This window comes from Kogia breviceps, chromosome 15, assembly GCF_026419965.1.
Source record: "Kogia breviceps isolate mKogBre1 chromosome 15, mKogBre1 haplotype 1, whole genome shotgun sequence".
NCBI classification, from domain to species: Eukaryota; Metazoa; Chordata; class Mammalia; order Artiodactyla; family Physeteridae; genus Kogia; species Kogia breviceps.
In genome coordinates, this window is record NC_081324.1 from 66,410,551 (window position 1) to 66,435,773 (window position 25,223).

The following is a 25,223-nucleotide window of genomic DNA, read 5'->3' on the forward strand; positions in this document are numbered from 1 at the left end:
GGGCCGCAGCGCCGCCGCTCCGCCGCCGCCTTCGCTCCGCCCGGGAAAGGGCCCGCCCTGCCGCTGCCGCCGCCCGCCCGCTCCAGCCTTCGCTACCGACTCCGCCCGCCAAGCTCCGGGACCCGGCCCGCGCTGCCGCCCCGGTGCGCGCCCCGCCGCCGCCTTAGCCTTAGCCTTTTGTTTCCTCCGCTCCGGCGCCCCCGCCCCGGCTCGCGCTTTGCAGGGGACGCAGCGCGCGCCCCCAGCGGGCCCGGGAAAAACCGCGGCGCGCGCGCCTGCGCGACAAACCCCTCCTCCTCCTCCTTGCGCGCGCGCGCGCGCGCCCCCTTGGCTGCGCGCCGGCGCCGCCTGGCGGGCGGGAGGGGAGGTGGCAGGCGCGTTTGCGGGAGGGGCGCACCTCTGTGCTCGCGTACCCCCCGGAGGTAGACCGAGAAGGGGAGGCGGGCGGGCGGAGAGGAGAGGGGAGTGCACGATCCAGCAGGGGTGGGGGCAGCTATGTGGGAGGTGGTGTGCCCTGCCGTCTAGACAGTCCGATCCGGGCAGGGGGCGTGTGCGCTCCGCGCACCTGCGAGACTACAGAGCCCCGGGCCGGCACGTGTGGGGAGTGTAGACAGGTTCGTTGCACCCCGCTTCTTGCTGCCTAGGGGAAGGGAGTGGGGCTGGCAAGTGACGCGGCCCGGTTTGTGGGAGGGGGCGGCGGCCATGGAGCGAGTGAACGACGCTTCCTGCGGCCCGTCGGGCTGCTACACCTACCAGGTGAGCAGACACAGCACGGAGATGCTGCACAACCTGAACCAGCAGCGCAAAAACGGCGGGCGCTTCTGCGACGTGCTCCTGCGGGTGGGCGACGAGAGCTTCCCAGCGCACCGCGCGGTGCTGGCTGCCTGCAGCGAGTACTTTGAGTCGGTGTTCAGCGCCCAGTTGGGCGACGGCGGAGCTGCGGACGGGGGTCCCGCTGACGTGGGGGGCGCAGCGGCGGCCCCAGGCGGCGGGGCTGGGGGCAGCCGGGAGCTGGAGATGCACACCATCAGCTCCAAGGTGTTCGGGGACATCCTGGACTTCGCCTACACTTCCCGCATTGTGGTTCGCCTGGAGAGCTTCCCTGAGCTTATGACGGCCGCCAAGTTTCTGCTGATGAGGTCGGTCATTGAGATCTGCCAGGAAGTCATCAAACAGTCCAATGTGCAGATCCTGGTGCCCCCTGCCCGGGCCGACATCATGCTGTTTCGTCCCCCTGGGACCTCGGACTTGGGTTTCCCTTTGGACATGACCAATGGGGCAGCCTTGGCAGCCAACAGCAATGGCATCGCAGGCAGCATGCAGCCTGAGGAGGAGGCAGCTCGGGCGGCTGGTGCAGCCATTGCGAGCCAAGCCTCCCTGCCTGTGTTACCTGGGGTGGACCGCTTGCCCATGGTGGCCGGACCCCTGTCCCCCCAACTGCTGACTTCCCCATTCCCCAACGTGGCATCCAGTGCCCCTCCCCTGACTGGCAAGCGAGGCCGGGGCCGCCCAAGGAAGGCCAACCTGCTGGACTCAATGTTCGGGTCCCCAGGGGGCCTGAGGGAGGCAGGCATCCTTCCATGTGGCCTGTGTGGGAAGGTGTTCACTGATGCCAACCGGCTCCGGCAGCACGAGGCCCAGCATGGTGTCACCAGCCTCCAGCTGGGCTACATCGACCTTCCTCCTCCGAGGCTAGGTGAGAATGGGCTACCCATCTCTGAGGACCCCGACGGCCCCCGAAAGAGGAGCCGGACCAGGAAGCAGGTGGCCTGCGAGATCTGCGGCAAGATCTTTCGTGACGTGTACCATCTCAATCGGCACAAGCTGTCCCACTCGGGAGAGAAGCCCTATTCCTGCCCCGTGTGTGGGCTGCGGTTCAAGAGAAAAGATCGCATGTCCTACCACGTGCGGTCCCACGATGGGTCCGTGGGCAAGCCCTACATCTGCCAGAGCTGTGGGAAAGGCTTCTCCAGGTGAGGAATGGTGCCCACCCCCCATGACTTGTCCTATTCCTAACTCATGGAATAGCTCCTCTCCAAGAGCTGGGGGTGTGAGACTTGCAGGGGGTTCACTTGACCTTGCAGGGCCGTGTCAGGTTTGGGGACAGTGTTTTAACGGCCCTGATTTTGAGATGATGTGGCCAAGAGCTGCTTTCTCTTCCCTCAGGGAAGTTCTCTGGCACTAGGCGTGCCCTACTGTCTCTCTTCCTTGGGGCCTGTGGGAAGGGGCCGGATTCCTCAGGCCGCAGCCACCGGGCCTCACCATTCTTCTCCCTGGGCTCCCTTTGTGTTTCCGGCACCAGACGAGGGGCCCCCTCTGGGGGCGGGAGGCCAGGCTCCTCCAGCGACTTTCCCCGCTTGAATGGCCTCCGGGGGAGGGACTGAAACAAGTGCATCTGGGACTCCTTACGCTCCCACGCCTCCATGTCCCCCCGCACAGCACTGGCAATCCTGGGTCAGTAGACTCTGGCCTTGCCTCTCACAGCCCCGGCATGACGGGGCACAGAGCTGGGCATCCAGAGTCTCTTCTGAACAGCGAAGCCTTTGATCTGCTCTGACCTGGTGGCTCCAGAGCCCACCTGAACCCACAGATCCCCTTTATGTTCACTGGACAGAGAGGAAGGAGGGCAGGATGTCATTTTAGATTGACTTTTTAGTGAGCCTGATAAGGAACTGAAGACTTGTCTGCAAGCAGAGGGTTGTTTTCCCTCTTAAGAGAATATTCAGAATAAAAGACTCGTTTTAACTTGCCTGGGTACTGAGGGCCTTGTGTGTATGAACGTAGGGATGGAGAACTCCCTCAGAGGGGCCCCAAGCAGGAACCAGTCTTACCGGTCAGGCAGCCCCTGCCCACCTGCTCTGTCGGGCATCTGGTTTACCAGCCCAGCTGGGGGCTTAAGGCTTCATCCCTTGGCCTCTGGGGACTGAATTCCATCCGGGTGGCATTCATTGGCTGCTGTGGCGGGAGAGGCTGGGGGAGGGGAATGCTGAGTTTCTAAGGGGCTTTAGTCTGGACAATGAATCACACATACCCCCTCCCGGAAAGGCTGCAGGCAAGGCAGCCCAGTCTCATTCTAAAGCCCTCTCCTTGGGTCCTAGAAATCATTGAGTTTCTGGTGGGGGGAGGCGGGTAGGCAAGGTCAGAGACAAATGCTCACTCCCCTTCCCCCTCTAGAGAAATCCAGGGCAGAGAGGCCTGGGCCTCAGGAGCCAGAGCTGGGTGGTGACTTTTCTTTGTCATGCTGGGGTGGGGTGAGGGAGTCCTCTCCAGCCTTGTAGGGGCAGGGGTCTAGCCAAGTTTGTAGCCCCCTCTCTTAAGGTCTTGTTTCAAAGTCTCTCTTGGTTCTCTTTTCTAGGCCTGATCACTTGAATGGACATATCAAGCAGGTGCACACTTCTGAGCGGCCTCACAAGTGTCAGGTAGGGGCTGGGCCAGGGCAGAGATGGGCTGAAAGAGAATGCTGCTGTCCTCACAGTTACGGCCATGAGCCAGCTGCTGTGCGTGCTGGGCTGGCTGACTGACCACCGCTGTGCACACCTCCCCCTCTGTCCCCCCACCGTCTGTCTGCTCTCCTCCTTTGTTCTCCCCCAGCCCCCTCCCTCCCACCGCTGATGTCCCTTCCTTTCTGGTCGCTGGGTCCTGGTTCCCAACCCATCTCTGTCTTTGCTCTGTTGCTTGGCTTTCCTCTCCTGGCGTTTGCCAGCTCCTTGGATGGTGGGCCACGTTGCACAAGTGTCGTCCTGGGGGCACTGGCACCCCACTGGGTCCGGCTTCTGGTTCCCAGCAGTTTGCAGGGGCCACCGTGCGGTGGGAATGGCTTCTTAAGGGCTCCTGGTGGTCCAACCAACAACTCTTCCCCTTGTATGCCCGGCAGCCTGACCTGAGATGGAGCTCCTTCTGCGTCCCCTCAGCTCAGGGCACCAGGCCGTGGGGGTGAGGGTGAAGGAGGCAGGGAGTGGTGCGCTCACTGGCACCTGCTTAACCCATCCTGAGCCACGTGTGCACACAGCCAAGGGCTTCTGAGAACTGGAAAGCGAGGTGGTTTCCTGTCCTTGAGAGCTCTTTGTGTAGCAGTAGGTAGTGGAGGCTGGGCAAGATTCTCACCCTTGGTTTGTCTGCTTGAACAATATCTGGGGGCTCTGTGATGCCCAGAAAATTGAGCTTCCTCTCCTGGCCACTGAGCATTCCTGTGTGGGTGGAAAACACACTTCTATCTTCTCCTTGGTCGTCCGTTCCCCCTTTCCTGGGCCAAGTTCCCACCATCTGAGTGGGAGACAGAGTTGTGGGGTGCTTACTGCAACGTCTGGTGAGGTGACCTGCTTCTCTTTATCCTGTTGGTGGCAAGGAGGAGGGTCTGGGGAGACCAATAATAGGGAGGGATGGACGTGTTGTAGGTGGGGCAGAGAGCCCCCAGGGGCCAGGTGCGGTGGTGTTCCCAGACGGCCAGGCGACCAGGGGTGGGCCTGCTGGGATGTGCCTGTGCCTTGCTGCCTCCTCTCCCTCTGTCTCATCACGGAGTACATTCTGACTCTCCCAGGTAGTGTGCTGAGCAGCCCAGCAGAGTAGGAGGAGCCCAGAGGGCAGTGGGGGCATGCCCAGTGGCCTGGGGGGGTAACCTGCACTCTCTGCCCTTTTTCCAGGTGTGGGTTGGGAGCAGCAGCGGCCTGCCGCCCCTGGAATCTCTTCCTAGCGACCTGCCATCATGGGACTTTGCCCAGCCTGCTTTGTGGAGGTCGTCCCATTCGGTTCCTGACACCGCCTTTTCCCTTTCTCTAAAAAAATCCTTCCCAGCCCTCGAAAACCTGGGCCCGGCACCCTCCAGCAACGCTCTCTTCTGCCCAGCCCCGCCGGGCTATCTGAGGCAGGGTTGGACTGCCCCAGAGGGCAGCCGGGCCTTTACCCAGTGGCCTGTGGGCTAGCCGGGGCCTCCCGAGAGGGTTTTCTGTGGAGGGTAATGGCAGTGGCAGTGGTCCGAGCCCCCTGCTTTTGGGAGAGGCCAGCAGAGTGGTCCCTGCCCACCATGCCCAACTCCTCCCGGGGTGACTTGGACTCTTTCCCAGCTCAAGGACCCCAAATAGGGGTAGCAGAGGGCTCCTTCCTGGGTCCTCCCCATGGTCTCCACGTTTCTTTCTGGGCTCTCTTGCCTTGTTTTCCCTCTTTAGCAGATGGTACCCCTGGGTGTCTGTCCTTGCCTGGAGGTTGATGCTTTCCTAGGAACTAAGCCACCGCTTACATGCTTCCCCTCTCCTGGCATCACCTCCCCTAAGGGGTTTCTAGAATGGGGCCTGGCCACCCCTCCCCCCACTCTGGGAGTGAATCCTCCTCCAGAGGAGACTCCGGCGCAACTCCAACTGGGCCAACCATGCTGCCCTCGTCCCTTCCCCCTCACACAGGTCCGCTTTCATTTCTGGCTTGTGAATTAGACTTTTGTGGTTTTGAGGTTTATTAGCAGGTCTGCTCAGGAACTAGATTAACCAGTAGCTTTACATTGGGTCATCCCAATATATGGCTTTGGGTGCTGATAAAGCAGATGTAGACCTCCGTCGGATCCCAGTGGTGTGCCCTTCAGCCCCTGCGGGCTCTGCGGGGATAATAGGAGTGATGATAAAAGTTTTCATTCTAACGTTTGAGGCTTTGTGTGTTTTGTCCTTGGTCTGTGTCATAACACTGACATCACTGTCCCTTGGTGTACGAGCCTGCTCCTGCTCTGCCCCTCCGACACACACTCTCACAAGCCTGCTGGCCCTGCCTCCAGCCCCACAGCCAGAACTCCCCTAACAGTGACCTGGCAGGTGCAGGTGAAGACGTGCTGCCTCTCAGGCTCTGAGTTGGCTGGCCAGGTGTGCCTGGGCTTTGTTAAACAGCAGGGGCATCTGTATTGCATGGTGTGTCTGCTGAAAGTATCAGAGGTGAAGAGACAGCTCTCTGGGAGTTGGTTCCTTTAGCCCCTGGCAGAGTTGGGCATGGACCATACCTCTCGGTCCCTCCTGATGCCACAGAGGAGACAGTAGGGGCCAGTTACAGAGACGGGTGCCACAGCCTGAGGGGAAAGGCCCTCCGAATGTGGGGGCATGGGGGCTCAGGCTTGGCAGTGACACGCAAGTCTCCTTGGGGTTTGGCCTGAGTGTCCTTAAATGGCCCAGATGCCCCAATGCTCAATGCTCAATCTGTGAGTGCTGTGGGCTGGGACATTGACCCCACATGGAGTTCAGCCTGAAGCCAAGAGGCTAGAACAGCTCAGACCTCTCGCATTGCTCCCAGTGGCCCCACTTCTCGGGGGCTGGTTGGCGGTTTGGGCTGGAGGGATAACTCATTAGCAATTGAAGTGGGAATAAGGGAGCTGACACCCTTGAGAAGAAGGGGGCCAGCAAGGCCCCATGGTGCTGAGCCCACATGCATTGCCCTCAGACTTTTCCAAGGCTATGGAAAAGACTACTTAAGATACCCCCTGAGGCTGCCAGGCTCAAAGGCCACCAAGAGTAGGTGTGCACCAGGTGCCCCTGGTACCACTGAGGCCCCATTCCTGAGCTGTTCAACCCTTGGGAAGAAAAGCATTCGGAAGTCTGGGATGGGGAGAAACTGGCAGGGAGGGAAGGGAGCCTGCTGGGGCTCAGTGTTGAGTGGTGATGAACCTCTCTGGGGGCTGTGCCAGGACATGGCAGGTGTGCCTCCAGCAATAGCAGGCTGCCTATGCGCAGGGCTGGGGGCGAGGCGGCCGTTCCCAGCACCACTGGTGATCGATTGGAGTGCTGATCCTGTCGGGGTCCCTCTGCCTTCTCCCTGCCTCCAGGACTGGAAGTGCTTTTCTCTTGAGTGGCCCCAGCATGGAGGTTCCGGGCACCCCCTTCTTTGAGATCCATCCCTCTCCTCAGCCTTTCTCTCCTTTCTCCCCTAGGTTAAGTGACCAGGCCTTTTATGTTCCGTGTTGTCTGAACTTCTGGCAGGCCTAGACTCGGACTTGGGTACTTTCACAGTTCCTCCAGAAAGCCTTGGGTACTCCAGCCACAAAGGGTCAATCCTGGCACAGAGAAGCCAACCACCATTTCAGCTTGGCTTTGTAACACAGTGATAGTTTTTGTTGCGTTTGTGTTTTGTTTTGTTTTGTTTTCCCAGCAGCAGATTTACATTCCTAATTATGTTTGCTCAGGCTAAAGTTTGCTTTCATTCCTTGAGAGATAATCAATGGAGGACAGGGTGGGAGAACTCAGCCTGGTCTGTGGCTTTAATTTTGCTTAGCTAATCTCCCAAATGGATAATCCACTTGTGGATAATTGAGGTCTGGCTGTCCATTATCTTTCGTTAGCAAAGTATGACAGGCAGTGCTTTAAGGGACACATCCCAAAAGAAAGTTGGCAAGAAAAACAAGGCATCTCTCACATCCCTCTAGTGGCACCCTCTCCCAGGGGCCACAGAAGGTGGGATCCTGAATGTGTGCTTTCAGCTGCATTTTCTTACACCTGGTCCGTGGTTGGCTCCTTTGAGTTCTGCGGTGTAGACACACTGCCTCTCGTCATTGTGGCGGTGGTCCTCAGGTCGCTGTCCGGCCAAGCCGGCTCTCGTCCCCAGATAAATCGACAGGTGCACCCCTATCTCCCGCAGGTGTTCACGGCACCCCTTACTCTGGTTTACAGTTTGGTGGGGCTGGGGGAAGATTCAGTTTTCCACCCACTGTGGCCTATGATTGGGTCACAAGGTCCCTGATGGGGGGCCCACCTGTGGCCATGAGACCAAGCACCCATGGTGCTTTCTGAGTCACCTAAGTGCTCAAGTCCCTGCACAGATCCTGTCACCTCTCTCAGGACAGCCCTGGCTACCAAGTACACTGATAAAAACTATCCACACCTTTCACCAGAAGCTACCTCTGCTGAGGCTGGAGGGCGTAAGAACACATGCTCAGGGGCTGGTTCTCAGTCCAGCTGCCCCGAGTCCTCTCAGGACCTCTGTCTGCCCAGTTGTAAATCGGGGAGGAGGGGAATACCCCAGGGTGGCCAGGAGGATCGGTAGGGCACTGGCCCGGCAGTGGCAGGGTGTTTCTTTCTCTAGTAGCTGAGCCCTGTGCTTTGTGCAAATTACTCTCTAAACTTAGCTCCTTCATTTGTCAGATGAATAAACTCAATATATAAAACATGAAAGCAGTACACCTGACCCTTGAACAACACGGAGGTTAGGGGCGTCGACCCTCCGAGCTGTCAAAAATACACATACAACTTAGTGTCGGCCCTCTGTGTATGTGATTCTTCCATGTCCGCGGTTCCACATCCGCAGGTTCAGCAAACTGCAGATGGTGTACCACCTACCGTAGTATTTACTGTTGAAAAAAATTCACGTGTAAGTGGACTTGTTCAGTTCAAACCCTGGAAACCTGTTCAAGGGTCAACTGTATTTTATTAACGTAAATTGTTCTATTGAAATGTGTAACATTTATTCAAAAGATAATGACTAAGAAGAGCTCAGCTGGTCCTGATGCAGACATTTGGGGTTGGGGTAGCAACCATGGTGTCTTCTACCTCCACAGCATCGAATGCATTTGTTTCTCGCTCTGATTGTACAGTAAAGCAATAGATAGACGTTGGAAATGGTGACAGTGTTCAGACACTTACCTTAAGGTCTCAGGAGCTCAGGATCTGTTTCTGTTCAGTGGAGCCGCAGGATCACCTCCATTCTAGCCAGTTAACAGGGTGGCGGGTCTTCAGTGGGTTAACGTTCAGTCTGTGATGCAATTAAAGGTGAATGTTGCTTTCTCTTGTGGCTCTAAAATGGTAAACACACACGTACAGAGAAAAGAAATGAGTCAACCTTGACTAGAACTCCTGAGACACATCCGTGGATCCAAAATAGTGAAGGTCACCAGATTCAACTCTCCCGAGGGCTTTCCCAACATTCCGTGACCTCCAAGGCTGGGCAGCCACGCAGGCCCGGGCTGGGGGAGAGATGTTGGGGGTAGACCCAGGGCTGAGACTGAGTCAGGGGACCAGGGGCTGCCTTCCCAGGGTGTGGTACTGACTGCAGCTCCTGGCTGGTGGGGTGAGAGCACGGCCTGCCTCGAGGGCCACCATGAGGATGCACTGCATGCGACGAAGCCCTCTGAAGGTGGAGCTGGGGCCTGCCTGGCATGGTGGGAGGCACTAGTCAGTGCAGGGTGGTGCCATCATTGTTGGCACCAACACTGGGGTTCCACAGATGCCCCCGGAGCCTCCAGCCCTCACTCTCTGCTACTTTTCACATTCTCAAAATTGACACTGTCACTTTATGGGCTGCTTTTTTTCTCAATACAAACGCACACGGATATTATGAAGAGTAATCTCTGGGTTCTGTCCTGCCTTTCCTTTCCATTTCCCTGTGGCCACGATTAATGTCGCTTTTGAATAAAGTGAGTAAACTGGATTCTTTGTATAAAGCAACCAGGGGAAACCCAGGGTGGAGAAGGTGAAGACTGTTCCGTTTATATGCCAATAGCTCTTCTGTATATTCACTTACAGCCAATGCAACTAACATCAGTTCTTAAATGTTTGAGAATGAAAAACCCCTGGCTCTTTTGTTTTGCAGAACTCAGCCTACCATGTAATGTGCATGTTGGGGGCCAGTGGGAACCAGTGATCCTAGCTCAGGGGTCCTATGGGGAAGACCATGGGGAGTAGGAGCAGCTTACTTGGCATCTGGGGAGGAAGCCTGGCTGCATTCTGAAGTTCTCTTTATACAGGGAGTCCCTGTGTTGCCCGGAAATGGCTTTGTGCCACAGTGTGCTCGGTAGGGAGTCGGGTGTGGACGCCAGCTTTTACCTCACCCTGTTTTCCTTTTTGCCCTCAGACCTGCAATGCTTCTTTTGCCACCCGAGACCGTCTGCGCTCCCACCTGGCCTGTCACGAAGACAAGGTGCCCTGCCAGGTATGCGGGAAGTACTTGAGGGCGGCGTACATGGCAGACCACCTGAAGAAGCACAGCGAGGGGCCCAGCAACTTCTGCAGTATCTGTAACCGAGGTAATCTCCCTGCTATTTCCTCATGTCCAGGGGATGGGCCTGAGCCTGTGTGGGAGGCCGGGGTGTGTCTGACCACCCTGCCTCAGGCTCCACTCTGCACGGCCAGCCCTCCCTCCCTTCCCACTGAGCGATAAACACCTTATCCCCCAGCTAGCTGTTTGTCACCCTTTCCTTTCCAAGAAACCTGGGGTGCTTGGAACGGGAGTTGCCAGGAGCTCAACAAGTGGGAACAGCAGAGAGTGTTGTTCCCAAGCTTGGGCCCATGACACACTTGCTGCCCAGGGGGCAGGATGGATGCGCTGAACTACTGAGGTTGGTGGGAGTCATTAGGCCCCAAGAGGTGGGAGAATGACGGGTCCTGCTCAAGAGCTTTGCTGGCTGATCCACTGGCACGTGAAAGTCAGCAGCCAGGTAAGGACGTCGAGTCTGGAGATGGACAAGGGCCGAAACTTTCTAGCACAAATGGTCAGAAGAGCCCAGGCCCAGGTAGATTGTGGCCTTGACGAGAGTGGAAAGTGGCAGGTGCTCTGAGCAGGGCAGCGTGCTTGCGGCCGAGGTTGGCCTAGGTGGCATCTGTGGCCCTGGTGTTGTGTTGGATGAAGTCTGGCCTGTCCCTGAGCTTCTGCCAGGGCTCGTTGGCTGCTGAAAGGGCTGAGGTTCGTGTTTTGCAAGCAGCGTCAGTGGAGGAGGCTGCGCCTTATCTGCTGAAGGAGTTGGGGCAGCTGTCTGGTGAGCGTGAGGATGCTTCTGCATGGTGCGCTTGCTTTGGCCAGGTGGGGACGTGGCTGGAGAGTCCTATCTCCTGGGACACTCTTGTCGCAACACTTCTGGGAGTCTTGAGTGTGGCTTAGTGGATTGAGCACTAAGCCAGGAGGCAGGGGACCCAGGGTTTAGCTGGCCCCTCCCACCTCACCCTCCTGTGTGACCTTGAACTCTCCCTTCCCCTCTCGAAGGCTCAGTCTCTTCATCTCTAAACGGGGATCACAACATCCCCCTTGCCCACCTCACAGGGTTGCTGTGAGGATCCCAGGAGACAAGGTAGGTGAAAGTTCTCTGAACCCAAGCAGCAGCACACTTGGGAGGCCCTCCTTACACTTTGTAACTGTCAGGAAAGACACAGCTCGCTGACATTCTGATTTGGACCAGGTGCAACCCCCCTGCAGTCCTTGGCTGGAAACTTTTGAGTCCTGTGCTATCTCCACATGCCCTGAGGTTGCTGGTGGAGGGAGCCTGCTGAGTGGCTGGGTGTTCTCTTGGTGCCCTGAGCTGGGTTCCTCCTGGGGACTGCACACCTGGGGTTTGCCTTGAAGGCCATTCGATGTCCAACGTTTGTACCACCAGGAAACCTGCTGTGGAAGCAGGGAGGTGGTCAGAAAAGCTGCTTAAGCATCTGTCCTATTTTCTGATATGTCAATAGAGCCCTTTCTGGCAGGAGCTTCCTCCGGGGAGCTAGCAGTGGGGCTGTGTGTGGAGAGAGCTATCAGGCTGTGGCTGCCCAGCTCTAGAAAGAGATGGTTCCTTGTCTCGCTTCATCCCGTGGCTTCCTGACCGCGCCCCCAACTAACTCGAGGCCTGCTGCAATGGTGCTGTCAGTGGGCGTACTGTCGGGGTTTCAGGGTTGAAGTACTCAGCCTGAGAGTTTGGGTCAGAGACCAGAGGCAGTAAACCAGTTAGGGCGGAGGAGGACGCCAATGAGGAAACTGAAATAAAGCCTGGACTACAAAGTGGCGGGGAGCTGAGTTGGGGACCCAGGGCCACAGCCCCTGTGGGTCCCGCTCAGGAGGAAAGAAAAGCTGCGAGCAGCCGGGAATAGCAGGGAAAGTCAACCCAGTTAGAAGACAGCTGATGTGGCAAAGCCAACAACTATTGTACGTCAGGATTTGTTTTCCCTGGGCTGGTAAAGAGGACTTGGGCAGCAGCCACAGGCCACGTGGCTGGGGTGGGGGTGCCCGGAGAGTAGAACCAGAGCCCACCTTTCCTCAGAAAAGCCAATGCTAGATCTGGGTCGTAAGCAAAACAGCTTTGGGGGAATTCCCTGGCATCCCAGTGGTTAGGACTCTGTGCTCTCGCTGCCGAGGGCCTGGGTTCAGTCCCTGGTCAGGGAAATAGGATCCCACAAGCTGCATGGCATGGCCAAAAAAAAAAAAAAAACCCAAAAGTCAAAACAGAAAAACCCAGCTTTGGGTCCCAGAGTCGGAGAAGGAAGTCCCATTCCTCCAAGAAGGCAGAAGAGGGCTCTAGTCTAAACAACCCTGGATCCTCAGAAGAAAGAGAAAACAATTTTGGCCTTCATCAGAAGAGAAGGAGCAGGATTCTACCTCTGGACTCATTTCTTCGGCAGAAATGGGAAAAGACACCTCCCTTCCCCTCCAAAAAAGAAGAGGAAGGGGAAGGCAGTTTTTCCAGGAAGAGGATAGGCCGCCAGAGACACTGAGACGCTGGAATCAGAATGCAGGGCGCTCTGGGCTGTCCTTTCAAGGCTGTGACTACAGGAGGAGCTGCAGGAATAAATGGATGTTCTCCCTACAAGGGTTCAAACAAAGGCTAACGTTCAGACAGCCGGATAGCGGGTGAGGCCGGATCAGATGAATTTCCAGGTGTCCTGAGATCCTCCAGTCCCAGCAATTCTTAAGCAATCAGCTTATCCACCCATCCATCTACCTACTTTCAGCCACACAAACAACTCTTGCCTGTGAAGAACGGGAGAGAGGAGATGCAGCCGGTGGCCCAGCCCCACACCAGAGACAGATGACCTTGTCTTTGTCCTGTAGACATATCAGGACATACACCATCCCATCTGCAGAGACGATAACTTGCAGTGGGAGGAGTACGATGGCTACAAAAGCCTGTTTCCTCATGCTCAAGTTGAGGAAATCAGTTGAGTTGAACAGTGGGAAGGACCTGGTAGATTGCCACGATTTCCCTTCTTTTTAAGTTTCTGTAGCAGGGTCTTTGTGTAGATGTGTGTGTACTGGTGTGAGGGAGGGAGCGGGAAAGCGTATTGGGAATCTGTCTTTGACCGAGACAACACTTGCACTCAAATATCTGCTTAAAGGGTAGAGAAAGCCTTCTCTCCAGTCAGAGGCAAGCGCCAGTGGTAGACGCAGACAGCCTGCCATCCCCTGGACTGAGCTGACCCAAGCCTACTTGGTGCCCCCCCTCCAGCACGGCTCAGTTGGGCACAGCCCCACCAAGGTGTGGACAAGAAGAAAGCCGTCCCTGACCCCTGCACAGATGTGGAAGCTGCCAAGGAGGTTTGCTTCCAGAGTGCGAATTACAGCACACCAGGCAAGAAAATGCAGTGGAGGAGCAGTAGCCTCATGGTAACACATTCTCCATATCTGGAGCGCAAGAGAGGGTGGCCTGTCGGTGGTGGTGGAGTCACGTGTGTGCTCAGTGTCCCCATCACTCTGATGCTTGTATAAAGCTTCCTCTTTGGTTCTTGGTTAATCAGTGGTGAACGGGCAGGTGAGTTTAGAATTCCGGCTGAATGCGTCTGGCTTCAAAGATACGTTCACAGAAACTCGGCTTCTGTTTTACCCCAAAACTTGGCTGCTGAGCTGCTCTGTGTTTAAATTCTGTGCTTTAGGTGGCAACTGTGGATCCACGCCTACCACCCGCCATGTGGTTTTGCTATAGATAGTAAGTAGTCTGCAGCTGGGGCAGCGTCACAGGGACCCTGCCACGTGGTCCCCAGACCATTTTTCGGGAGAAAACAGTGAGTTTTCATTGAGCATCTGCTGTGTTTCCCAGCACTGCTCTTCCCACAAGGAGTAAATATAATAGTTCCTGGTGCTCCTTCCCTCCTTTCCCGTCCCTCTTGATTGCAGTGGCCCTGCCCTGGTGCACCGTGGAGAGAGCTTCAAACCACTTCAGAGGGCCCTGCAAGGGATTAAAAAACAAAGAAAAATATTCCCTTCTAAAGTGGTATCATCGCATCAGTCGGAAAGTCCTGATATTTCTGTTGGTTGCCAGGGCCGCAGCGCCATCCATGGGGCAGGGCTGAGATCCTCTGTCCTGTGAGTCTCATCTGCCCCTTCCTGACCACAGCCTCCCTCCGAGGAGTGTTTATATGGGACCCTCGTAAGTCAGTCTGTCCCCTGCCTGGCCCCAGGCAGACCACTTGGTCACAGCGCAGGACATCGTGCTCTACCAGGCAGGGCAGGACAGCAACATCCGGCCCAGGAGGGTCTTCTTTGTCAGGAAAGGAAGGAAGATTCACCCAGCCCCCTACTTCTCTCCAGAACCACCAGCTGCTACCATCGGGGGGATGTTTGTTGAATAAGATTCCCACAGGTCAGCCTGTCTACCAGCAGCTTTCATTCTAATCCACCAACATGGCAGAGAAATATAGGAATGTAAATGGTGATAATGGAGCCTACTGCAAAAGTTGAAGGGATGTTTCTAGGGCCAGGACCAAGACACAGAGACTATTAAGAGAGTCTGCCCAGTGGTGAAGGACCACCATGTGGTCCTGAGGTTAGAGTCCAGGCTCTGCCATTTAGCAGCTGTACATGTGGCTGCAAAGCACAGAGCGATGCATGTGGTGCGCTGGGCCTGCACACCTCTGTCACTCGCTGAAGGTGACCTTTATTGTAGTTCTGGTAGCATTCAAAAGCCCAGGCCAATTCAGACTTTTTTCAAACAAGTCTTGTGCAGACATTACACAGTACTCTCCAGCCTCTGGCCCATTAGTAGTGGATCCCACTGCTACCCCGTGACTGTAATTTAACGAGGGAATGAAAGTACCCGAGGATGTGTCAGCTGCATCTGGAGTGGACTAAAGGGACACCATCTAGGCATAGCGCCCCAAGTGGGCCTTTTGCCGAAAAGTTTTGGTTCCTGCCGAAGGCACTTTCGGATCCTTGACTGTGGGAGGATTTGATGTCCCAGCTCCTTCCTGCAGAAACCCAAGTGGAAATCCTTTGACTGGCCCACCTGGTTCCATCTCCTCGGACTCGTGGCTGCTGTGGAAATTGGCCTGAGATCACTCTTCCCAGCCCGAGGCATCTCGAGGCTCAAACTGACTGGAGCATCTGGGTGGGTCTGGAGCAGATCCCAGAAGGTTGGATTGCCCCTCCCCCAAAATAAAGACAAGGATTTTGCCTGTTTCTTCTTCCTTAAGTAAACCTGTTGGATCCTCCAAAACCGAACCAAGAAGACCACCGTGAATAAGAGATGACTGCACACCCCCTTTAACATAACTTCCTATTTTCACTGTTCTTCAAAAGGTCTAAACAGTTACTAAACCCAGTTATTCTGAAGGTGAGAAAGTTTGCAAAATAGAGCATGTCTTAACAGGTAGAAGAAGGGGGACTCCCGGAGGCATTTCTTTGGGATTTCATCTTGCCTCTATCTGGCTTCTTGTGCAGATGGTTTGCCTTCACGTGTGTTCAGCGGCGTTCTGCCGGTGCCGGTTGGAGTCCCGTGGCTGCCCTGGAGCCCCCCCGACAGCGTTTCTAGCCGTGGTCCCTGCAGCTGGTCTGGGGTTGTGGACCATCCATTCAGACCACTTGTTACTGAGGTGCCAAGCGAGCCGAGGCAGTTGGCCTCTGGCCCTGGCCGGAGTGGGATCTCTGGCCATCCCTCAGCCTCCACAGCCTTGCAGAGCGGGCTCTGCAGAGAAGCCGACTCGAGGACAGTGCCACCCTCCCTCCTGAGCCAGGTGGCTCCTGTGGTTGCAGCGCCTTTGAGCCAAGGAGGGGCCCTTTCTAGGAGTGCTAGCCAGTGCGGCCAGAAGAGAGGCGTGGGGGAAGCAGAGAGGTGTCTGTGTGCCGGCTGCGGGATCTCATCTCCTTTTGTCTTGTTTAGGTTTCTCCTCTGCCTCCTACTTAAAGGTCCATGTTAAAACCCACCACGGTGTTCCCCTTCCCCAGGTCTCCAGGCACCAGGAGCCCATCCCGAATGGGGGAGCAGCGTTCCACTGCGCCAGGACCTATGGCAACAAAGGCAAGCGACCCCTTGCTCTGCACTTTGCTTCTCTGCGCAGGCTGTGTTGTGGGGGCGCTGGGCCGGGCGTGGGGAGGCGTGAAGGCTGCCGGCTTGCTGGCCGCCTCAAGGAGGCTCGAGATCTGAGTGGCAGTGGCCTCCAGGACAAAAGTCACAGTGGGGAATCTCACTCCAGGGCGGTGAGTGAGGCTTTAGGGCCCTGCCGAGATCCAGCCCCCGCCTCCTCTTCCCCAGCACCCGCCTCGCTCCTGGCCAGCCCCCACGTCCAGAGCCCTGCAGGGACGCCCCGGGGCCCAGGGCAGGAAGAGGAGCCCTGCATGATGAGCCTCTGGGCCTGTCCATTGCCTGTGGCCCTTTAAGGATGGCGTGGAGCTGTGGCTGAATGCTTTCTTCTCCTTTGACCCTGTGGGCAGGAGGAGCCAAGGTCTGGCTTCCCCCTCGGTAGGGGTGGTTGGTTGCTGTGACCAGCCCTTTCCGGAGAGCCTCTGGCCGCGTTTGTGAGATGCATGGTGCCGACTCTGAGTTGGTTTGCGTAGAGCTCCCTAGGCCCCACCTCCACTTGTTGATTCGGGTTGTTCTGTGGTTTTTCAAGTCGTTGTTGCCTTGGGGATGATGCCAGGGGCTTGGCAGATGGCAGAGATGGCATGCTCCACGCTCCCATCACAGACTTCCCTTCCCGGCATGGCGCTCTGAACCCAGGCAGGAAGGAGCTCATTGTGGAGGATTCACGTGTGGGCCGGGCAAGGCAGATCAGTGAGGGCTGTCTCAAGGACCAGCTTGTTCTGGGCCCTGCGTAGGGAGAGCTGGCCGATTGAGTTGTTTAGTTCCTTCTAAGCTGTGTGCTTTGGCAACTTGGCCTGGAAGGCTTCTGGCAGGCAGAGGCAGTGAGGGCAGGGTTTGTGTTTGTAGCGTTGGGAAAAGGACTGGCTCTGACTCAGCCGTCGATAGGGTCTGCCTGGGTTGAGGAGCCTGCGGCTCTGGTTCTGCCTTGCTAGGGTGCAGCCAGTCTGGTGCAGAGGTGAGGCCACTGACGTACCTGCTCAGCATCATCACAACAGCTGTTTTACCCTCAGAGGCACCCAAGAGAGCGCCACCAAGAGAGCTGGGGGTCTTGGGTTGTCCTGGGTGGAGACAGAGGAGGTCCCCTCTCCATACCCTTCCTTGAAGCAGGCCGAGATGGTGGTGAGCAGTACACGTGCGCCTGCATGAAGAGTCCACGGCGAGGGAGGCTGGCAGCCCCAGGCCCTGCTGTCTCACCCCTGTAGGCACGCCAGGCTCCCTGACTGACCAGCTGAACCTCTGTGGGTTCTGCTGGGCGGTGGCTGGCCATCGGCTGTCCTCCACGAGCCTGTGAGCTGGCCCCTGGCGACCCCTCCGAGGGGGCATCCCCATAGCCTGGCCTCACCGCTCCTCTGTGTTCTGTTTCCTCCTAGAAGGCCAGAAATGCTCACATCAGGATCCGATTGAGAGCTCCGACTCCTACGGTGACCTCTCGGATGCCAGCGACCTGAAGACGCCCGAGAAACAGAGCACCAATGGATCCTTCTCCTGTGACATGGCAGTCCCCAAAAACAAAATGGAGTCTGACGGGGAGAAGAAGTACCCCTGCCCCGAGTGTGGGAGCTTCTTCCGCTCCAAGTCCTACTTGAACAAACACATCCAGAAGGTGCATGTCCGGGCCCTCGGGGGCCCCCTGGGGGACCTGGGCCCTACCCTTGGCTCGCCTTTCTCTCCCCAGCAGAACATGTCTCTCCTCGAGTCCTTTGGGTTTCAGATTGTTCAGTCGGCGTTTGCATCATCTCTGGTAGATCCCGAGGTCGACCAGCAGCCCATGGGGCCTGAGGGCAAGTGAGGCAGATGCTGCGTCCCCGCAGAAACGGCCAACGGGGACCGCTGAGAAATGCTGTGAATGCGGAGGGAAGTGGTGTCTTTGGGTTCTGTAGCTGAGAGATTTTTATTCGTTTTTAACTCCCCCTCCAGCCCTGTCACCCACCCCTATCCCCGAATGGTCTTTAGAAATAGATTCTCATCTGATACTCGGCAGAAATATCTGCGAGACCCGGTATGGGATGAGGGCAGAAAACACTACACAGGCCTCCAAGGCAACACCAGGGCTGGTTTCTCTAACGGGCGGAAGCTGGAGCTCCTGGTGCTCAGTTTTAGTGACCCCAATTCCACACCTGCACCTGACAGCATTCTGAGACCTCGGTGATTTTGGTCCCCTGCTCCTTCTCTAATCCCTCATTCCCCCTTCTCATCTCCCTCAAAAGATACCACAGTAGGGTCTCCGCCCACTTACACAATGCTGATGCCCAACTGTTTTTAAGGAAGCTGGAAGCCTACAGCATCCCGTGGACCATGGGGTGAGTGTCCTCTGAGACCCCCCTGAGCTTGACCTTGGACCTGGAGGGCCCAAGACCTTTCTGAGCCCTGCTTGAAGGCTAGCATTCTGCCACTAGGACAAGCTTAGCAATCGAGGACACTCGTACCCCAAATTCCAGTTCTTAGGTGATTTTAACCATTCAACTTGCTGTTGGGTTTTAATTCTCTAATTATTATTATTATTGTTATTATTTTTTAGGACCAGTTGTAGTGAATTGCTACTGAAAGCTATCCCAGGTGATACAGAGCTCTTTGTAAACCGCAGTCACACGTTAGGGTTTAGGATTAAACTTTGTTTAGATGTACCATAATTAACTTGGCTAGTCGATTGTTTGGAGTCTATGGAAGAAATAGTTTTATGCAAAATTTTAAAAATGCCAGTCTGGTCAGGGAGGGAAGGTGTTTCAGTGCTGTTGGAAGGCAGGAGAGCTGGCAGGTGGGGACATCATACACCTCGGTTGTATCCACGTGAGCAAGCCAAGGTTGACCCTGTGATGTGAGTTGATCTGATCAGACTATTAAAAATGTTAGTACGTTACTCTGCCTGCTCCCCTGAGTCTGGTTTTTTCTCTGGGACCCAAAGGGTGGGCAGTCTGTGCCCCAGCACCTGGGTGGGGTGGGATCCCAGGAGACCTCTCTTCCTCTTCACTGCAGCAGTCCCACTGGGATTGACAGGTGGGTGCTTCCCCTGCAGACTCAGCTGCCACCATCCACCCACCCGCTCTCTCCTGGTCTTCACTGCTCTGTGCCCCAGACCCTGGGGTACAGTGGTGCATGGGACATCCTTGTGGAGCTTAAAGGGAGAGAGGGAACCAGTAAGCAGATTTAACCACAGAGTTCAGATAGGGAGACATCCAAGGAGAGAAATGGGCAAGGGAGGGATAGTGATGGCGGGAGAGCAGGTAGGTGGTCCAGGCTGGTGAGAAGCGGGGGTGGGACTCTGGGAGGGAGACCTGGAGCCAGAGAGGACCAAAGAAGCTAGGACCTAAGGGGGGATGTGGGCAGGGAGAAAACTCTCAGGGTGGCTCTAAGAAGCTCAGCAACTTGAGTCCCCCCTAACCCTGTGTTACCCAGGGGTTAAGTAAAAGGCTGCTGTACCCTCAGTGTGAATGTATGAGGAGAAGGGGAAAGAGAACAGCAAATGGACAAGAAGTGAGCACAATGGAGAACTAATGGGAGCAAGAGTCAGAGCATGAGGGCACGGGCAGACTGTTGGCAGCCTGGGTGTCGAGGGAAATCCTGAACTAACAGAAATAGCATTTAAGCTCCAAACAGGTAGAAAAGAGTGACAAAGGGGAGAAAAATAAACAGACCAGGGCTTCCCTGGTGGCGCAGTGGTTGAGAGCCCGCCTGCTGATGCAGGGGACACGGGTTCGTGCCCCGGTCCGGGAAGATCCCACATGCCGCGGAAAGGCTGGGCCCGTGAGCCATGGCTGCTGAGCCAGCGCGTCCGGAGCCTGCGCTCCGCAACGGGAGAGGCCACAGCAGTGAGAGACCCACGTGCCGCAAAAAAAAAAAATTAAAAATTAAAAAAATTAAAAATTAAAAAAATTAAATAAACAAACAGACCAGGAGGAGCAAACAAAGCACAAAATGATTTAGACCCACATTAATATTAGTAATAACATTGTTCTGGCTTAAAGGCAAAGACTGTGCTGGATGTCTTTTTTTTTTTTTGCGGTACGTGGGCTTCTCACTGTTGTGGCCTCTCCCGTTGCGGAGCACAGGCTCCAGACACGCAGGCCCAGCGGCCATGGCTCACGGGCCCAGCCGCTTTGCAGCATGTGGGATCCTCCTGGACCGGGGCATGAACCCGTGTCCCCTGCATCGGCAGGCGGACTCTCGGCAGGCGGACTCTCAACCACTGCGCCACCAGGAAAGCCCAATGTCTTTTTTTTTTAATTGAAATATAGTTGACATGCATTATGTCAGTTTCAGGTGTACTGCATAATTTGAGGTTTGCCTACATTAAGAAAACATCACCAGGGCTTCCCTGGTGGTACAGTGGTTAAGAATCTGCCTGCCAATGCAGGGGACATGGGTTTGAGCCCTGGTCCAGGAAGATCCCACATGCCGTGGAGCAACTAAGCCCATGCACCACAACTACTGAGCCTGTGCTCTAGAGCCCGCGAGCCACAACTGCTGAGCCCATGCACCACAACTACTGAAGCCCATGTGCCTAGAGCCTGTGCTCTGCAACAAAAGAAGCCACCACAGTGAGAGGCCCGCGCACCACAACGAAGAGCAGCCCCCACTCACTGCAATTAGAGAAATCCACATGCAGCAATGAAGACCTAACACAGCCAAAAATAAATAAAAATTTCAAAAAAATCTTAAAAAAAAAAAAACTACCACCAGGATAAGTCTAATAACCACCTGTCCCCATAAAAAGTTATCACAACATTACTGACCATATTTCTTGAGCTGTATATTACATGCCTGTGGCTTGTTTTATAACTGGAGGTTTCTACCTCTTAATCCCCTTCAGCTATTTTGCCCCCGCCTTCCACACTTCCCCCAGTTGGATTTTTTTTTTTTTTTTTTTAAACCCTAAGCATCTACATGAAATCTTGGGTAAGTTGCTGGGCTCTGTGGAGCGTGCAGGATGGAGGCTTTGGGCCCTTTGGGGTGAGTGTCAGAGGAAAGGGCAGGCCCAGAATGCTGAGGCCCTGTGGATGGGCGGCCTTGTGACCACCACAGAATCTGCCAGCTGGGGACACCCAGCGGGCATTAAAGCAGAGAACCAGGCCTTGAACCAAGGTCTTCATTGGAGACATTCTCGGTCCTGCCCCCACAAAAGCCCCAGTCACGTCTGTGGACAGGCAGGAGCCTATCCACAATATCTGTCACCTGGCAGGAGTGGGACGACAGAACAAGCACTACTCACTGAGGCCTGGGCAGCAAGCAGAGGCCCCTGGACCCCTGCGTGGCGTCTCCTCGGGCTCCTCGGGCCGTGGGGAGAAAAGCTGTGCAGAACGTGGTGCAGAACGGCAGGGCGGCTCCTCTTGTCCTGGTCAAAGGTGAAGGCCCTAAGCTCTGGCTGTCCAGCCCCACCATCTGCCCATCCCCAACCCTGGGCAAATTTCTGAGCCTCGGTTTCCTCACCAGTAAAACGGGCTGTGAAGACTAAGGAGGCCTGAGCTAAGCTCTGTGCCTAATTCTCAGCACAGCCTGTGAGGTGGGTTCCATTACTCCCCCTCCTGCAGATAAGCAAACAGGCTGAGATGTGGAAGCATCCCTGCCCTGCCCCCACCCTCGCCCTACCCCGGCACTACCCCACCCGGCTCCCACCTCCATCACATAGGAACGGGCAGAGCCACGATTCAAACTCAGGTCTGTCCTCTGACTCCAGAACCTCTGTTCCCAAGCTCCAGTAACAGTGTCTCTATACACATGAAAATGCCCACTATGCTGGCACAGAGCAGGCTCTCTACTCTCCCAGTCCCCCAGGACAGGGGCCAGCACAGGGCAGCAGAAAAAAGCCACAGAGGAAGTCAGGGTCAGTGCCAGAGGGAGTGCCCATAGAGCTGAGTGAGTGAACACACTCTTCATCCTGAGACTGACCCTCTGGGCTCCAGAGCCCCCCTAGGCCCCCACTGAATGAAGGTGTTCCTGGTACCACCAGCAGCCTGGTCGACTTGGTCTGGGCAGACCTGTCACACCAGGAAGCCTGTCCAGCCACTGCCCCATGGCCTGGGCCAAGGCAGGAGCACTGGCCTCACCTCCCCAGGGCAGTGATTACCCACAGGGAGGCCCCATGGCACCAAGGGACCCCCGCATATATGGTTACAAAGAAACATGACCACTGACAGCCGGGAGTGTGCGGGGCCTGTGGGCCTGTGGTCAGTCTCAGGAGGTGCTTCTGAGATACTCTTACAGCTGTGGCGACTCTCCAAGCCTTGGCCTCCCCTCTGTGAAGTGGAGACGACAGCACAGACTTGCAAGGTTGTAACAAGGCTGAATCACACACATCCGGTGCATCCTCTGGGCGTGAGAGAACCCCGGCCCCTTCCCTGGTCCCCCGTTTCTAGTCTCTGCCTTTCTCTCTCCAGAGCCTTGTGGGGGTCCCCAAAACAAACTCTCCACAGCAGCTTGCCTCCTCTGGATTTCCCTGCTCCAATCCCACACTTTCTACTAGGGATGCCCCAAGCACAAGGCCCCACTTGTGCTCTTGTTTTTCAAATATCAGGCTTTTATTTGGGCCAATCTGCAGTCATATCCTGTGCTTAACAACAATAAGCATAATAACAATGGTACTAAGTGCCAGGCACCCTTCTAAACACTTTACACTTATAAATCTGTTGGCCCTCCAATCTCCCAAAGAGGTATGTGCTGTTATTACAATTAAGCAACTTGCCCCAAACACATGGCTTTGAGTGGTATTGTAAGGACCTGAACCCAGGCCCAGAGCTGCGTCTTCATTGCAACCCTGCACTGGGGCATGTCCTTGCCGCTCGGCTCCACACTCAGACCCTCCCCTTCTCAGCAAGTCCCACCTGGCCGCAGCCCCGAGCCTTTACCCTGGAACACCCTCCACCTGGAAGGCTCCTCCTTCACAGCCCTGTGCATCTGAGTCTTACCGTTTCCATGGCCTTCTTTGCCTCTGCCCTCCTCCGACCTTCCATGGCGCCGCACCTGCCCCTTCCCCAGGCCGTCACCAGGGACCCTGGCTCATGGTGGTCTGCAGAGATGGTCAGCGGGTGCAGATCCCAGCACAACCTCTTTCTAACCGGGTGGGCTCTGGCAGGTGCAGCTCTTATTCTCGCAGCTGCTGTGAGGATTACACAGGCTGGTACCTGTAAAGCAAATTAGGGAACACTCAGAAAGCTCCCTTTTAGTTTGCCCACATTATTATCTCCTCCACCAGACTACACCCGCACAAAAATGCACAAGAGCAGGGACAGGCTTCTGTAAAGAGCTAGAGGGTGAACATCACCAGCTTTGTGAGCCGTGTGGCCACTGTCACAGCTGTTCCACTCTGCTGTACAGGAGTAGCCAGGCCCAGACATGGCTCGGTTCCAACAAACCTTCAATGATGGACACTGAAATTTGAATGTCATATACTTTTTACGTGTTACAAAATATTCTTCTTTTGATTTTTTTCCCAACCATTTAAAAATATAAAGCTCATCGGCTGTACAAAACCAGGTGCAGGTTGGCTCCTGTACAGCCCGAGTCTGCCAACCATCACTCAAGACCACCTTCTCTTTCTGCTTCTCCGGGCAGGCCTCTCCTGGCTTCAGAGCTCAGATTTCCCACAGATTCGGGTCCCAGCCTATGGGACATAAGCTCATGGTTTATGTGAGTAAAATGGATCCGACACCCAGACCTTGTGATTTCTTGGTCTGCCGATCAATCCGCTGATCCCTGCAGAGGGCAATGCCACGTCCCCCAAACAAGGTCATTCTAAGGAACTCCAGAGTCCACACAAAGGAGAGCCTAGTATGCCCAGCACAAGAACTGACTGCCCAGTTTTCTGGTCATTTTGTTTTCATTCATATCTCTTTTGGGTTCAGGGGCAGAGGAGGCAGGACAGAGGGAAGAGGGTATGTGGGGAGCTGGCAGATGTGGGAGTGGGAGAAGTGGGGAATGAGGTCAGTGACCGAGTCCTGTTCTTGTCTGCTCTTGTTTTTCCTGGCTTTCCCCAAAGGCTTGTGCTCAGAGGCACCAGGGGTGAAGTGAGAGCTGCCAGTTTTGGCAGTGAGCTCAGAATTTCAGTTCTCTTGAGTGCCTTGCAGGAGGAAATTCCACAGGCGTGCCCTCTCTTATGTTGAGTGGTGAGGCCAGGCTCACCCTAAAGTTATCCCCAAAGCCCCGCAAGTTCCCTCCAGTTCCCGTAACCATGCCAGTTGCCCAGCACCTGGCAGCAGGCCTCCAGGACTCCAGTCTTTACACACCCCACCTCTGCCCTTCTCTTCATGGCCACCGGCCTGACCCTTCTGGGATCTCCCGAGGTGCCTGTTGGACCCTGAGGCTCACTGGGGAGAGCGAGGGGGGCAGAATGTCTATCTGGACCTGCATCTCTCGCTAAACCGTGTGAAAGGAAACGCCAACATTCATCTAAGAGATGAGTCTGTCCTAAGAAAACAAGACTCTTTTGAAGACAAGGCAGTGCGGAGGTAGGAACCTCTGAATAAAGCTCTTTGTATCGCTGTGGATGCCACAACAGGAAAATCACTGACTTTTGCTTCAGGGAAAGCCTGTGGCCTGCACTCAGCCTGGTGCCCCACCCGGGGCCAGTCCACACTGGGCAGAGGCCGAGGCCTGCGGCTCTGAGGATGGACCTGCGAGACTGTTCTCACCTCTCCCTTCTTCAAGGGCATTCGTTCTCTTCTGATTCTCTCCTCTTCCAAATCAGAATCTGTGCCCTGAGCCTGCTGGATGTCCTGGTGTCCACATTGAGAAGCACAAACTCCATGCATGGCAGGGCCTGTGTTTACTTTTTTTTAAAGCTTTTCTCTGGATGATGATAAACTATTTGCTTTTTCATGTCCTTTCCTCCACCTGTAAAGTCCTTATCTCCTGTCTCCCTGAAGAAATCTTATTCATCTTATTCAGCTCAAGTGGCCCCTTGTCTACAAAGTTTTCCCCACCCCCTCCAGGAGAAGGCAACTTTCATCCTCACATCATTGCTTTGTGCCACGAACTGTGCTGGGGCCTCATGTACATCAAGAACCCTGTGGAGCAGGTACTGTTTAATCTCACTGGGGCCCAGAGAGGTCAAGTGATTGCCCATGTCACACAGCTGTGCAGTGGCAGAATTAAGACCCGAATCCTGAACTGTCTGACTATGGGTTCCAGGGCCCCATCACTGTGTGCCATCTCCTCTGTGCCAGCTCCCTGTTCTGCACATATTACTTTTACATCATGCTTTATGGATCAATCTCCTCATATGAGGCCAGATTTCGTGGCA

The 25,223-nt window shown here is 55.6% G+C and overlaps 1 protein-coding gene and 1 long non-coding RNA gene across 6 annotated transcripts; one reads left to right on the forward strand and one right to left on the reverse strand.

Moving 5' to 3' along the window:
* Positions 1-525: 525 nt before the first annotated feature.
* On the forward strand, positions 526-18,848 carry PATZ1 (POZ/BTB and AT hook containing zinc finger 1). 5 transcript variants are annotated; one of them, XM_059040141.2, is made up of 5 exons: positions 526-1,973; positions 3,356-3,419; positions 9,808-9,979; positions 15,791-15,928; positions 17,362-18,672. In XM_059040141.2, the coding sequence occupies exons 1-5, from the start codon at positions 703-705 to the stop codon at positions 17,778-17,780; spliced, it is 2,064 nt and encodes a 687-aa protein (XP_058896124.1). In that variant the 5' UTR covers positions 526-702; the 3' UTR covers positions 17,781-18,672. The 5 variants fall into 5 exon arrangements, with proteins under 5 accessions (XP_058896124.1, XP_066871267.1, XP_058896125.1 ...); XM_067015166.1 differs by having other exon boundaries at positions 624-1,973; positions 17,365-18,848; XM_059040142.2 differs by having other exon boundaries at positions 624-1,973; positions 15,856-15,928; positions 17,362-18,848.
* On the reverse strand, positions 8,335-23,337 carry LOC131742410 (uncharacterized). The gene is made up of 3 exons (XR_009331429.2): positions 22,891-23,337; positions 21,198-21,320; positions 8,335-8,751 (listed from the first exon to the last, which is right to left on the reverse strand). It is a non-coding gene; the product is annotated as an uncharacterized lncRNA (long non-coding RNA).
* Positions 23,338-25,223: the final 1,886 nt, after the last annotated feature.